This window comes from Caloenas nicobarica, chromosome 20, assembly GCF_036013445.1.
Source record: "Caloenas nicobarica isolate bCalNic1 chromosome 20, bCalNic1.hap1, whole genome shotgun sequence".
Taxonomy (NCBI): domain Eukaryota; kingdom Metazoa; phylum Chordata; class Aves; order Columbiformes; family Columbidae; genus Caloenas; species Caloenas nicobarica.
The window spans coordinates 2,922,565-2,937,320 of NC_088264.1; the positions used below are offsets into that span (position 1 = coordinate 2,922,565).

At 46.4% G+C, this 14,756-nt stretch overlaps 1 protein-coding gene across 2 annotated transcripts in view; it reads right to left on the bottom strand.

Moving 5' to 3' along the window:
* Window positions 1–3,564: 3,564 nt before the first annotated feature.
* Window positions 3,565–14,756, bottom strand: part of C20H1orf21 (chromosome 20 C1orf21 homolog) — a 109,769-nt gene continuing 98,577 nt past the window's right edge. For both annotated transcript variants that reach the window (XM_065649105.1, XM_065649106.1), the window contains exons 5-6: window positions 11,083–11,143; window positions 3,565–4,356 (exon numbers count right to left, since the gene is read on the bottom strand). In XM_065649105.1, the coding sequence (XP_065505177.1) occupies window positions 4,318–4,356; window positions 11,083–11,143 (100 nt within the window). In that variant the 3' untranslated portion in view covers window positions 3,565–4,317. The remainder of the gene's footprint in view (window positions 4,357–11,082; window positions 11,144–14,756) is intronic.

The following is a 14,756-nucleotide window of genomic DNA, read 5'->3' on the forward strand; positions in this document are numbered from 1 at the left end:
CGCCCAGCGGGAAGCAGAAGGTCTGGCGTGTCAGCCAAGCCCAGCTGGAGCTGAGTCACCGCTGACTCCAAAATCGAAGTGGCAGGTAATTATTGTTTTATAGACTTGATAAAACTGAAATAGCTGAGAACCAAAGGTTTATCTTCACTCTAATTTTCATACGGTGACAGCAATGTCTTCGCAGCTAAACGGGTGTCCCTAGTGCTTCAGCTACCCCTTCGCTCTTGCCTCATAATTCAGATTTTTAAAGCGCTTGTTGTGCTTTGTGCAGAGGAGGTCGGAGCCCGCCCGAGTCTGCGTGGGGACGATGGGATGAGGGTGTTTGTGGGATGAAGGTTTCACCTGCGCAGCCAGGATTTGGAAAGCGCTGCTGCTCCTGCCGTGCCCGAAGGGATGGAGCGGTGCGGTGAGTCAAACCAGGTTCTGCGTGGCCTGTCTGTGGCCAAAAAGGCCTCGTGGCTGGGGAGGAGGTGGATCTGGGTCTTCTGGCTCTCAGCGGAGAGACTTAATTAAAAAAAAAAAACACAACAAAAAAAATCCCAAACAAACCCACAACAGCCACACACCAAACCAAAAAACCACCTCTGACTGAAAGCAATGGAAGAAATTCATATTGTTTTGGATGGAACAGTTTTGGGGCCCAAAGTCCAGTATCCGAGAAAGGTTCGTGTGAGTCAGGAAACAGCAGGCTTAGTGGTCAGATAATTAAGCGGCTGCCTTGACGATCCTCCTCAAAGGCACTTTGGCCGAGGCCTGTGGGCTGGTTTCTCTGTTGCATCTATTTGCACATCCACCGTCTCCATCTGTCTCTCGAGTTTCCAGGCTGCTCTTCACCCATGATGTCTACACGCCTTCCAACAGCACCAGGAAAACCGAACGCCGCAGCCTTGCAAGATGAAAGAAGCACTAAAATATGGTTTGGGGGTTCTTTAATTTAGGTGCAGAATCCTGTGAGTCAAGACATGCGCTGGGTCAAACGCTGCTCTTGGTTATAGGGTGACAATGTCAAAGCAAAGCAATGTCTTGGTGTCAAGGGTTGCTGCTGGCATCCAAGATTTCTCCTCGTGCCTGAAAAAGCTCAGGAATAGCAAATACCAGCCTGTAAAACGAAGACCCAAGCGGCACGTGGAACAGCCAGCTCCTCCTCGCACCAGGAGAGAAAAAATCGTGAGTGTAACTAAGCCAAACACACACCCCACATTTTGGGTAGGAGCCTCCACCTCCTCCTGCCCAGCAGGAGCAGACCTGCCCCTGGGTGAGCTGGATGCTGGAGGGAGGGAGGACAGCTCTGGGACGGGGCACAGATTAACTCATAATAATTTAAAAAAAATATATATAAAGGCATCATCTTTTGAGCTCAAGGCATATGTGTTGCAACAGACACGATACGGACACGGGCAGTGGCTGAAGGAAGAGGTTGCCAAAACTCCATGCAACCAGATCGAAGGTGAAACGTGTCCCTGCCCCTGGTTACTAGTGATGGAGACAAAAACAAGTGCTGGATAGATAGCCAATAAACAGAGTTTTTTCCCCAGGTGTCCCCCTCCAGGTTGAATACGTACTAGAAACACTACATCAAACGGCACCAAACTGATCCCGAGAGCAGCAACGTTCAACCTCGACAGCCCCCGCGAGCCTTCCTCGTTAGCGGAGTGACGATGACGATGCAAAGATATCAGCAGTTTTCCTTCTCCTCCCACCCTCTTTTCCACCCCACTGAGTATATTTGGGCACAGAACAGTAACGTGGAGATACGGCTTCAAGGAGAGATGCGTTTTTAGCTACAGTAATCTGCTTATATTATTATAGATCTTCGGACGCTGCATATACTCGGACTTTTAACAACATTTGCTCAGACTTTGCAAAAAGGTGAAAGAAAGATCTACAAAGCAACGTTCATCTGAGTAACCTTGTGGATCTGCCTGTGGTATGTGCAACATCTTACAAGGTTTGGTGGGTCCTGTCCCTCTCCCAAATGCTGCAGTCGCGTCCCTGCACTTGCTCTGGCCGTGGCTTTTTGCAGCCAGTTGCTGCTCAAGGCTTCAGGTTCGCCTGATTCAACAAGCAAAGAAAAAAATTATGTTAATATATATATTAATATCTTAAAACTAATAAGTGACCGAAAGAAACCCCATGTAAAAGGAGGCTGGTGTACTGAAAGACCACGATGTGTCTAACACAGGGTTTGTACGGGGAAATACTTACATGAGAAATTCGGCATCTAGGAAATGAACCGCGTTTCGAAAGGATGGACCCAATTCCATCGCTCTCGTACCACCGGCAAAAGCTTTACAAAGCACTTCTGAGATTGCGGGGTCAAGCCCCTGGACTCTTTATTAATTAATAGTGTTTAAATAATGGAAACGTGCAGGCTCTTGGCTCTCCTTAGCTGCAGAGCTGACATAAATTATGGAAAAAAAAATCATATGCAACAGGACAGACTTATCACCTTGACTTGACCAGACTTACCACTCCTAACGGATCAAACGGCCCCGTATCGCTCAGAGATGCCGCCAGCCCTCGGAACGGCGATGCGACGGAGGAAGGTGGTGACACCTCGTCTCCAGGGAGGTTGGGACGCTCGGGAAGGGCTGTGCCGTCAAAGCAGCTGCCGAAACGCAGCCAGGATTTCGGAGCAGCAGAATTGGCCGGCAATTTTAGACCGTCAACAGAATAAAGATGCGCATAATGAAACCTGTCACTGAGCCTTTACCCACCTCCCGCGTGGGTCCTCCAACCCGAAAGCCAAAGGAAGAACCAGGGCGGGGAAGGAAAGTGAAGAACTTGGGGTGTTTTTTGGGTGTTTTTTGCATATATTCTGGGTAGAGCACAGTGTAGATGGAAAAAAAACCAACCCACACACCCTTCTGATGTGGACTGTCCAGCCCCCTCGGAGTGAACACTGGAGGCAATCTCTTTAGTCAAGAAATTCCCTAATATTTGAGAGATTTTCAGAAGTCACGGGTGATTTTAGAGGGACTCGAAACCCTGATTTTTCAGGAGGTCTAGTGAAAAATGGCCAAGGTTAAAGGGCTTTGGGCAGCGTGCCCCACTCGAGTGTCGGCCACATCAGCAAACGATGCTGTTAACGCTATTATATTTTTTATATTCTATGCTATTCTATTCTATTCCACCTACGTCACGCACAGCAGAGCAATGACATCGACACAAAGCAGAAACCTATGACCTGACAAAGCTTTTTCCACAGTGTAAACCTGGCCCTCATATGGTGTCCAAGCAGAAAGAAATATTGGCAGAGGCAACAATCTCCTTTGAAATAATAAATACAATAGGTGTATTTTTGGTCTCTTTTTTTTTTTTTTTTTTTTATATATACCCATGACAGCATTTGTTAAAAATATCACATCTGCTTTTGAGAAGGTTATATCCTCTCTGTATAATGTGGAAAAATAAACTCTCCAGGACAAGCAACAGGTACCCCCCGGTTGGCACAGAGCTGCTGTAAGAGGTTGGATCCGGACTCATCAACGCGGGGGCTGGTTTTGCCTTCCTTGTCCCCAGACTCTTAAAACATAGTGTTGTAGGAACGGTAAAAGACCAGAATACATAAAAACAGTAAAATGTTTATTTTCTTAGAAAAAAAGAGATTCAAAATGATTGTGATCACACTCCCATTCGTGCTCAGCAAAGCCAATACTGCAAGCTTAGTCCTTGATTAAGATGCCTATTAAATGAAAACTCTTTTTCCTCTTAAAATACAGATTCCTGCTCCTGTATCACTTCCAGTATTTCAGTGACAACATGCTTTTAATGGATAACAGCTTCTCAGCTTCTTCCCAGCAGAGAAACAAGGCCTGCCGCGGCAAAAACATCCCGTCTCCAAAGCCTGAAATCACCAGCACTAATTAATCCCTCTGGCCCGAGCGCGGACTGACAGACAGCTCAAGGGTGGCTCTTAGACCCTCGGACGCTCACTTGTGGAAGCTTTGTAAAACACTACCTCACCTGATAGAAAACGGGCCAGAAGCCTCCATTAAATCAGCAACGTCTTTCGGATTAACTTTAAGAGATTTGCTGCATATCTGGACACAGAAAAAAAGTGAGAAGTTGCGACGAGTTTTAACTAGCAGCAATTAAAAAAAAAAAACCAAAAACAGTTCCTTACGAATTCTGAGCAATATTCCTCATCTGTTCATTAAGAAACACTGTAACTGAATGGAGCATATAATGTGGAAATGATCTTCTTCTGGTATGTAGTGCTGTTCGCTCAAGAAGACTTCCAAAAGGTCTCGACTGGGTTGTCATCGTCTATTTACACAGTAGTTATTGATTCCGGGGCGGGCGGCGGAGCGGGCACTATGTGACGTCCTCCTCTTCTGAACAGTAATCGCGACCCTGCACGGAGAAAAGCCAGAAGAGAATAAAGTAAATCAAGGGAGCGTTGACTAATAATACCTGTTGGTTCTCTAAATTTAGGAGATTTACGTTCAGCGCTGGGTAGAAACACTAAAAATAGGGACCGGCGTTTGCACAGCTCCTCTTATTGTTTCCGGAAGGTTTGCGTCAAACTAGGATAGAAGACCCTTTGTCACTGTTAATAGTATGATTTTTGTCTCCTGCTTTAAATTCCAGGGGGATTTACAAAACTATTTTCTGTAAAGATACACCTTGATGGACACAACCCTAGAGATCCATTGCAGAAACACAATCTCTGAGGCAAAAGGGACGAAGCTGTTTGAAGATGAAGGTGTTTGGAAGATGTACAGATGAGGTTCTCAGGGACGTGGGTCAGTGCCAGGGGTGGGTTACGGTTGGACTCGATGGTCGTTCGTGTCTCTTCCAACCAAAATGATTCTGTGATTCTATGAAGCGCGTAATCCTATGGGCAACGCAACGGAGCTGCTGTGAACAACACCACCACATCTGGAAACCTCAGCAAGAGTTGGACACAAGAGTAAATTGAAATATTGAAATTGCACGTGCACGGTGGGGGAGAGCAGGCCAAGCTTCACGAAACACGACTTCTCCCAGAGCACTCGTGTTACACCTTCTGTCCCATCCCCAACGCAAGAGGGAAGGAAAAGGAGAGATGTTTTTATGCTGCAGAGACCAGTTTATTTGGGAGGCACAGCTACGGCACATGTCAGGAACAAGGGCTCCAAAACGTCTCTGCAATTAAAATCCCACTGATGATGCTGGGATTGCTGGGGGGTCCACACCCAGCAATGTGCGGCGCTTTAACAGTTCTCTGGGGATCAATGCTATTAGTAAGAGGGCTTGCTTAGTATGTTAATTAAAAAAAAACCCCAACAAATGATAGACAAATCAGCCCTAATTTCAACTCTGCAATCACTGTCCTAGCAAGAAAGACAAATTACATTTTTTTTAAAGTAAAACATTTGACTCAGAAACAAGGAACGCAGAAACACTTTGCGGCGAAGCCCAAATCCATCGGTTTTCTCTATTGGGGACCACGATGCGCTCGGCCAAAACCACGAGACTAAGCCGGCGGTGAGGAAGGTTTTGTCCAAGATGCTTCAGGTGGGGTTAAGCACATACTGGTGTTTCAACACAAGAAAAAGAGTACTTAAGCCCTGGAGTAGCTCATGAGCAGAAAGTTAAGCAGATGCGTTAGCATCTTCTTGAAGGAGAGCTCGTCGTGAGGTTTCCTCGCACAAATACGCAGCGAGGGGTATTTATCCTCCTAAAAAGAGAGGGATAGGGAGAAACCGCGCCGCAAGGAGGCCAAAAGAAGTTACGGTTATTATTATTATTTTTTTTTTTCTTAGGCAAAAGCTTTTGTCTGAAGCTGATCCCCTAGTTGAATTTTCATCAGCAATAAGAAGGTCAGTGTTTCTCGGGAAGATCAGAGGAAGAATAAAGCCACGTAAATCCATCTCGCCGGGGTTTCTCCTCGGTGCTCCTCAGGCAGAACGGCAGGAGAGGGCTCCGTCTCCATCAGCAGAGAACCAAGGCTGCTTTGGTCCTGCTAAACATCTAGTAAAATACTTTAAAATGTCAATTTTTGCCCTCCCTGGTTGTTTCAGAGGACGTTTGATAGACGCTGGAGATGACACCTTGAGCGGTTTGCAGCTGCGATCTCTTGCTGTGCTGGAGATGAGAATTGTCCCGGTGGGGCTGGGCAAAACCTCACTCCAAACATCCCTTAACAGCCCATAATAGCACAGGCTATTATATTAAATAGGTTTTAATGACTGAGAGCGTAAATGAACCACACCGAGGAAGACGAGAACAGGAACACGCACATCCAAGTCCGGGTAATTCCCGAGAAATCCTGTCTTCCTTCCTTTGCAGTTTCAAATTCCAACTTTCAGCCTTTGTAGATGTCCACACGTGTGGGAATTTAAGATAATTTTTTTTAAAAAAAAGCCTTACGCTCCTTTCCTGCTGTTTGTACCCAAACCAAAAGTGCTCATTCCCCTGATCAATCCCATCCAGACAGCGCGACCATCCTGGTCCCCCGGCCAGGGTGCGCGTCACGGCCGCTGACATCCTTTTAGAGAAACGAAAAAAAAAAACAGAAAGAAAAAAAAATCACAGGAAAAGCCCTTTTCCCCATTGTTGCGGGTGACAGGCCCATAAACCAAACCCCACGCCGCTCGAATGCAGATCCTCGCCGGTTCAATGGCCTTTTGTGGAGACGCCGCTTGGCGCCAGCATCCTCCTGCAACCGGGCCGGAGAGGAGGAGGAGGAGGAGGAGGAGGAGGAGGAGGAAGAGGAGGCCAGGAGAGGGAAATGAGCCTTGCCAAGCAGCCCTTTTTTCCGGCGGGGCTGAAAGCGGCCGCAGGACACAGTGGTCCCTTTCAGAGGAGGTGGCCGGCGCTGGGAAACGTCCCCCCGGCTCCACGGTGGGAAACCTTTATTTTATTTTAATTTTTCCCCATCAATCTGGTTTTGTCGGCAGCGCCCACGGAAAGGACGGGAAGAAAACGCCGGGAGGTGGCACTGAATAATCATATAGTTTGCCGATTTTTGTCCATCTTATTTTGTGAGAGAAAAATCAATACGGTCATTAAGAGCAAGCCACTTTGCTAATGAGTTTTAGCCTAATAATTCCGCCCTTGCATACGTTTCGGTTGGCAACCCCCCCCCCATTTCTCTTTAAACGCGACACAAGAGGCTGCATTGTGCCTTCCCCTCGCGTTTCGTGCCCAGTTTTACTAAAGAGGGGATGGAGCATCGCTCCTGTGGCCTCCAACGACAAACCGGGGAGAAATCCCTGCAAACGCCCCCGACACCAGTGTTCAAGACCAAATTATCTGTCACTCCAAAGCGACATCCCCCGCGGCCACGGAAACACAATGTCCCGCGCTCGGGGTATCCGCCGGCTGCAAAACATCTTCACGTGCTATGACATTGTTTTAATCTCTTTTCTTTTTTTTTTTTTCCATGAGCACGTTTGCATTGTGGTTATTTTCTATAAACCACCGTAGCCATGTAGGAAACAAGTTATGATGATGGGACTGGTGATGATTTCCTCTGGTACAGCTCACCTGGATTGGTTGGTTGGTTGGTTTTTTTATAAACCCCAAAGCCAAGATGTGTTTCTCCTCTAGGGGTACAAGCCCCCGATATAATCCTAGAAGTTCAATTATATTCTCAAGCTCAGCCTTGGCAGTTTTTCCTACAACGAGACAGCTGCCTGCACACTGTGCCACAGCCTCCAGTAATAATATACACTTCGAGGAGATAATTTCTAATCATTCGTTTACTGCTCTGTACTTTTCAGACCATTTTCCATGACAGCCATCGTCAAGATGTTTTCACTAGCAGGCGCTAAATGGGGTAAATTTTCCACATCCAGTGCTGTTATACGTCACAGTTTTTAATTTTGCTTTTATTTCATATTTTCATGCCAGCGCTGGTGGGACAGGCCCGCTTCGAATCTGAGCCATCCTGTTCATTTAATGAGATTCCTTCTCGGGGGTAAGGTGGAGTTTGCGCACGGTCCTGGGCAATCAGGGCCCAAATAAAAGTCGAGATGTAGGAAAAAGAAAAACCCAAAGGCTGGACAATTTTTAGGGGAGACATGGTAATTCTGCCGTGTTTCACAGCGACTCTTCGTAAATCCATAGACGACATCTGCCTAAATTAGTCCTTGCTCTATTAGATTAGGGAGAACCCAGATAACCGATTTATTCGCCAGAACGCCAATATGAACGGCCTAATTTTGCTCCTGCTTCTCGCTGCAGCCAGCCGGAAACCCCGGGTGCCACACAGACAGGGACGCTGCCACCAGGACACATTTCTATCTTCTTCATCGGAGACAGCATTTCAAAACCTGATTAATCGCTCCGTGAGGAGTACGGCGACTTTCCCCGTCCCACCTGCGGCTGGTCGTGCCCATTTCTGTTCTCCTCGGTTTATCCAGCTGCTGCGTTCGCTTTAGGAGGGATGCGTCAGTCACTCTCTGCTGTTATTTCGGTTTGCAAAGTTGTATTAATATTTCTGCCTTCATTGAATCACTTGTACTTCTGACCCACGTCTTTCTAATTTGCTCTGGAGGGGGCTCTCTCCTCCAGCATAATTGCTGCTATTACCTGTTGCTCATCCCCTACTGGAATGTATTTCTGTGATTTCAGGCAAGGAGGCTGTAGCAAGGAGGGGGTCAGTCTCTTCTCCCAAATAACAAGGGAAAGGATGAGGGGAAATGGCCTCAAGTTGCACCAGGGGAGGTTTTTCGGGTTTCTACCTTGGGGTGGCATTTGCAGAAGGCGACTCGGCTTCGTTGTGCCCACACGGGCAGCCAGGAACACATGCCGGGTACCCAGAGAGGCCAGACTTCTAGAGAAATTCTCCAGAACATTTCATTAAGGCTTTTTTTCTTTAACCTCCAGGATTCACAAATACTTCATATTTCCAGTTGCTAAGACATCAGTTTGTGTTCTTTCCATTTCACGCTTTGATCGCAGAAATTTCATTTTAGCCGGCCTTCCTGTCCGTTTAATTGTTTCGCTGAGTCCACACCTAATTCTCCCCGCTGGTTCATAGCACACACATTAGAATTGTCGTTCCTCGTATCGGGATCTCATCGCAAGTCGAGGGATGTTCCGCTGTGCCTGTAGTTCCCGTGACGTGCCCCACGGAGCCAGGGACGGACGCCACGTGTCTGCGTTACAAACCCAACAGCGCCCACGGCCACGGCTCCCATGTGAACATCACAACGTGCTCGGGGACCTCAGCAACCACAGGCGACACTCCCACTTCTGCAGATGATCTCAAGCCGCTCGGTGATTTAATTTGTTTAATTGTCTGACTGCTGCCCTCCATTTCCCCAGAGAAGGGACTCAAAACGCTATTTAGAGATCAAACAAAACCCCTCAGATTTTCCAATCTTTTTGGCGCTTGTGGCGGATACCTAGAAAAACAATGTATTGCAGGCAAAGATTAATTTAAAAAAAACCCAAACTTCTCTTAGGAAGACTATTTCCTCGGGCACAGGAGGTCCCCAGGGAAAGCAAACCCCACCTTCAGCTGCGCATTAACTCCTGCCGATCCCATCAGCTGTCAGAAGCTTGAAATGCATGGGAGCTGTCTTTCTCTCTTTGGCAGATAAAACTGTGTATTTTCCTCTAAACAGGTAATCTCTTGATCTAGAAGCTTAATTAGTACAAGAGTCCTGGAGAACACCTGCAGCATCTGAGAGCACAGTCCAAGCAGCGAGGAGACACAGTCAACTGCGTCTCGACGCGGCAGCTGGTGAACAAAGGGTATTACTTGACCTGAAACAAATCTCAAACCCCAAATCTAACCTCGGTTCATCATTAGACACAGCCATCGGATGGTCTGCTCTGCAGATACGATAGATCTTTGGAAAATCCATTTCACTGGCGATTCTGTGTTTGACATTATGGAAGGTGACCAAGTCCAGGAATAGCATCTAAATATTTATAGGTTGGATGCATTTATTCAAAGGAGACATAGCTATATTATAGATATGTACCAATTCCACTTTTAAATGCGTATCGGTTAAATAAAATCTTACTTCTGTGAAATACTGGAGCAGAAACGCTCTTCCCAGGAATCTACAAACTCATCCTCACTTCTACTCTTCCCCTTTATTTAACTTTTTGCTTTCATGAAATATATTTTTCAGAGCAGCATAACTAATTTGTTGCTAGGGACAAATAAGAGGCTCACCCAGTGTAGCACTCCCAACTCCTAAGACCTGAAGTGTCAGTGAAAATGGCAGAAATTCAGAGTCACCCAAGTAAAAATTTCCCTCCTACTCTGCAACCCGACACTACAATTTGGGAGTACAAATTACTTTAATCCAATTGGGGAAGGAAATTTTTAATATTGGCTATTAAACAAGATATACCACTCCAAAATTATGAAGTGTAAAGAGTATATTGGTAAGCAAACATCAGCTCAAGGTATAAGCAAAGGCTGAGATCTAGACTAGATCCAAACAGCCCATTTAATTGCTCATGTCTCAGTGTCCCGTCTATGTTGTGGTACAATCACTCACTACTATTTCACAAAGAACTGGGATTCTCATTTAAAAGACTTGGGAAATACATGAAAGCTGCTATCAAGACAACGAGATACGCAAAGAACTATTCACCCTCTTCTTCAGAACATTTCCAGCATCATCATTTTACTCAGCACAGGCCCCAAGGTGAGGTTATCTATACATACAGCCACACTATCCATAATCTTTGGACCCAGGAGCTATTTCGAAGAGATCCAGCACGAAATAAGAAGGGTACCCCAGATACTGCCAGCATTCAGACTCCAGTTGTCTCCCACAGAGGTGAAATGAAAGATCAAATCCCTAAGGGCATCAACGCCCACTTTGCTCTTCTGCCTCATCCAATATCTTATATACATCCCGAGCATTTGCATTGAGTCCATTTGCCATCCATCCCAGCCTGGTGATGTTTCCACAAAACAAAAGTTTATTTTCTTTACTTTTTTGTCTTCTTTGTCCTTGAACTATCTACCCAAGGAGTGGTAAGGGGGATCTCGGACCAGAGCCCCTCCAAGAACTGGAGAACGTGGAGCACTGCACCAGGCGGCTTGTCCTCTCCATGGAGCCGCGACGCCTACGTGTCCACCCCAAGTGAAAAACATACGTTTGCTTTTTTGCTTCTTACCTTTTCGATTTTTTCATCGAGCATTCTGAAGAATTCTTGTTGGCTTTCAGAGATGTGCATGCTGAAAGGCAAAGCGAGGGTATCAGTACCAACGGGATTTGTTCCATTTTAAACAGCAATACGGCAGCTCAGAGTTGCCGAGGGACCCAGCTGAAGGTTTTTACCACCGTGAAAAACAAATCACTTTACACAGTGAATACAATGACAATTTTTAAAATATTTTTTGTGGTTTGCCCACAGAAAAAAATTATTGCATTTGGTCCTGCGTTCTACCTAGGACACACATGCATCCAGGAGAGATCATTCCCTTTTCCAGGCAGATTACAGAAACCTAATAGCCCACTAGCCTTCCCTGGGCCAGTGAGAGTGCCCTGTGCTGGGGGAGAAGGTTTTCCAAGCCTTCCAACCTCAGCACCGCAAAATGAGATGCCTACGACATGAGGTTAAAGCCTTGCTCTGCAAGATCTACCTCCCCAATGGGTGGTCCCTACTGCTCTGCAAGCAGACCCAGCAGATTATTCACTTCAATTAATTCTGCAGCACCAAGAGGCTGAGGGGTTAGTGATAAGATTGTGAAGAGGGCTGGAAAATACTCTTTCATTGTGGTCTGCAAAATGCTGATGGTGGCACAACACAACCGGCCCTTCCCCAAGGTAAAAATCTAGAAAGGTCAGACACAAAGGAAAGGATGAGGAGACAAAGACGAGGATGCGTGGCAGACAGTATTTGGGGTGTATCTGCTTTATTTAGGTGAAGGGATGGTAAGAGCCTGCCTCCTGAAATAACAATATCCCTCTGGGAAGGTGAAGCAGGAGCATCCTCTGGAGAAAAGCACCAGGGACTCAGTGCAGGACAAAAAAAGATGTGAAAAAGGAAGGATGGGACACTGGTGTCAGTGTTAACAGTGATGCCAAATGGTCAGAAGGACACACAGCTCTCGGAGATTTTCTCCGATGGTAAAAGCTGGTTTGGCTTGTTGAATTCCCAGCCCAGGCTCCTCTTCCTCGCGACGAGCCTCTCAGCTGTCACGAGTTAATACCGCTCCCAAGTGCCCAAAACCACGCCGCGCTTTCCTACAAAGCTCCGCATTCACGCTTCACGCGCTACCGGGATGAACGTATACAATGAGTCGCTTATGCTGGATGCAAATGCAGGCTCAGTTCCGAGGAGGAGGTCTCAGAAGTGGCATTAAAACCTAAAGCTGGTAGTTCAGGAGAGGGAACAATGCACCTTTCAGGGGCTGTGGGAGGTTTTGTCCCCAGATGTCTGCCTGTCCACCTGAAATGGGGAAAAAAACGCTTGTTTGGGGCAGCTGAGCCTGTCACCTGCATATTAAGGTGTCCTGGAAAAGGGCTTTAGGGCAGGGCAGCCCCTTCTGGGTAGCACTAGAAACATATTCTTGCCTTTGCAACATCATATAGATCTAATTTCTAACAAAATGAGATGATACTGCAGTGACTTACCCCAAACATAATTTATAAGGAAACTAAAGGAAAGCGGGGCGGGGGGAAGGATTATTGTGTTGCCATATACACGAAAAGTCCTACAGGAGCTCCTAAAGGACTTCCAGGCCATGATCTTCAGAAAAGTTTGTCCGGGCAGTAAACTTGCCCTATGATTTACAGATGCAACACACACACAAATGCTGACACAGTGTGTACTTTGAGGAGCTGTGTAAAATTGTAAAATCCATGGCAGGGCGGGGAGCTGGCAGAGTTAATGAAGTACTGGAAGAGTCAGAAAACCATCAAATCCAAGCAGAGTTCTTGGGTATCCCTCCAGAAGCAAACGTTCTCCCCAAATAGAAACTTGGATTTAATTTTCCTTGTAAGAAGCACATCAGAAGGCATGAGAACACTTTCTTAGATGTTTCACGGCAGGTCAATGAAACACAATTTGCCAAAACATGGACCAGCTCTGCTGGGAGGACAGGTTGAGAGAGCTGGGGGGTTCAGCTGGAGAAGAGAAGCTCCGGGGAGACCTTAGTGCGGCCCTTCTGGACCTAAAACGGGCTGAGAAGATGGTGAGAGGCTTTTTACCGAGGCCTGTAGTGATAGGACAAGGGGTGATGGTTTTAAACTAAAGGAGGGAGATTCAGGCTGGACATGCGGAAGAAATTGTTGGCCCTGAGGGTGGTGAGAGCCTGGCCCAGGTTGGCCAGAGACGTGGTGGCTGAACCATCCCTGGAGACATCCCAGGCCAGGCTGGACGGGGCTCTGAGCAACCGGAGCTGGTGCAGATGTCCCTGCTCAGGGCAGGGGGGCACTGGGGGAGCTGGGGAGGTCCTCCCAACCCAAACCGTTCTGTGAGTCTGTGATTTAGCAGGGTAAAAATAGTATAAAATACCACTTCTTTCATTTTATGCTTCAGGCGGGAAGAGCAAGGACCCTGAGCTCTGCCAAAGACCCGCACACCCCGGCTCCCTGTGTACACTGATTTTAGAGTCCAGGGCTCTAGGTGTAAAAATCTAAATCCTCCTATAAATAGGAAGAGCCCTCCCAATCTTACTTTTACGACCGACATTTTAAAACTTTCTCCACCGTATGCGAACTTATACTTTGGTACCTAGTTCATGTTTTGTTCTGAAATAACACCTGTTCTACAAGAACAGTCCTGTAACACATATTTAACGATTTATCTATCAATTTCTGCTCTTTTGGCTAAGTAGCCCATTTCCATGTAATGCCAACGCCCCCTGCCTTGCAGTCAGAATTGTCATGGTTTTCAGATGATAAACCTTAAAAAAAAAAATGCACATGATAATAGGTATTTGCTGACTTGGTGATTGGCAACTCAAACACACGTAGCCACTTTACAAATAGAAATCCAGCGGTACGTTGGGTAAACGGCAGAGGCTTGGGCAAACAGCAGAGGTTTTACCCAGCAACGCAGTGTTAGATTCTGTAGCTCTCCGAGAAGTTGCCTTATTTCTGCAGGACTGTGACAGAAACCTTCACCTCTGCCAATGGGATGTCTTTAGGTTTTTCGGTCAGTTCTGATTTCTGTGGGGACTTTAAAAACAGAGTTCGATGCAAAAATGGAGCCCTGTGAGCCCATGCAGTCCATCTGCCTTGGATGCACCAGAATAGATGACCCACCAAAAGAAAACTGCTCTTTTTTAGCCCAGGCTGATTAGTCCCTTGTTAGAGCATCTTAAATACATCTCTGGCCCTCCTGGGAAGGACCCAGCCACAGTAATGAAGCAGAGCTTTGCTGAACTGTGTTTTTGCCTCCACCTCCCTACCGTGAACTTCTTTGCAATTACATCTGAATCACTCAATTTTCCCTCTTGAAAGGAGGCTGAATAATATCGTCAGTCGATTAGGAAATTACTGAAGTTTCCAGACTTGAAACCATGTACAACGCACTTGATATGCAGCAAGTTCAAGTTAATAAGTGCCCCAAAGGCACGGCGTAAAGAGCAGCATTCCCGCTATTGTTCAAAACCCAACAGCAAAGCTTTATCACTTCTCCGTTAAGAACCTGATATATGGCTCTGTGTAATCTGCTATTTTCAATCCAATTAGTGATTAAAATGTAACGGTGATTTAGATAAGAAACGAGTTACTAATATCAATAACCAGTGTGTCACAGGAGTTGAATGTTTTACAGCATATGTAACAGGGAACAGCACAGAACTGCAAGCAAAGGATGGAGAAACTCAGCTACACAAC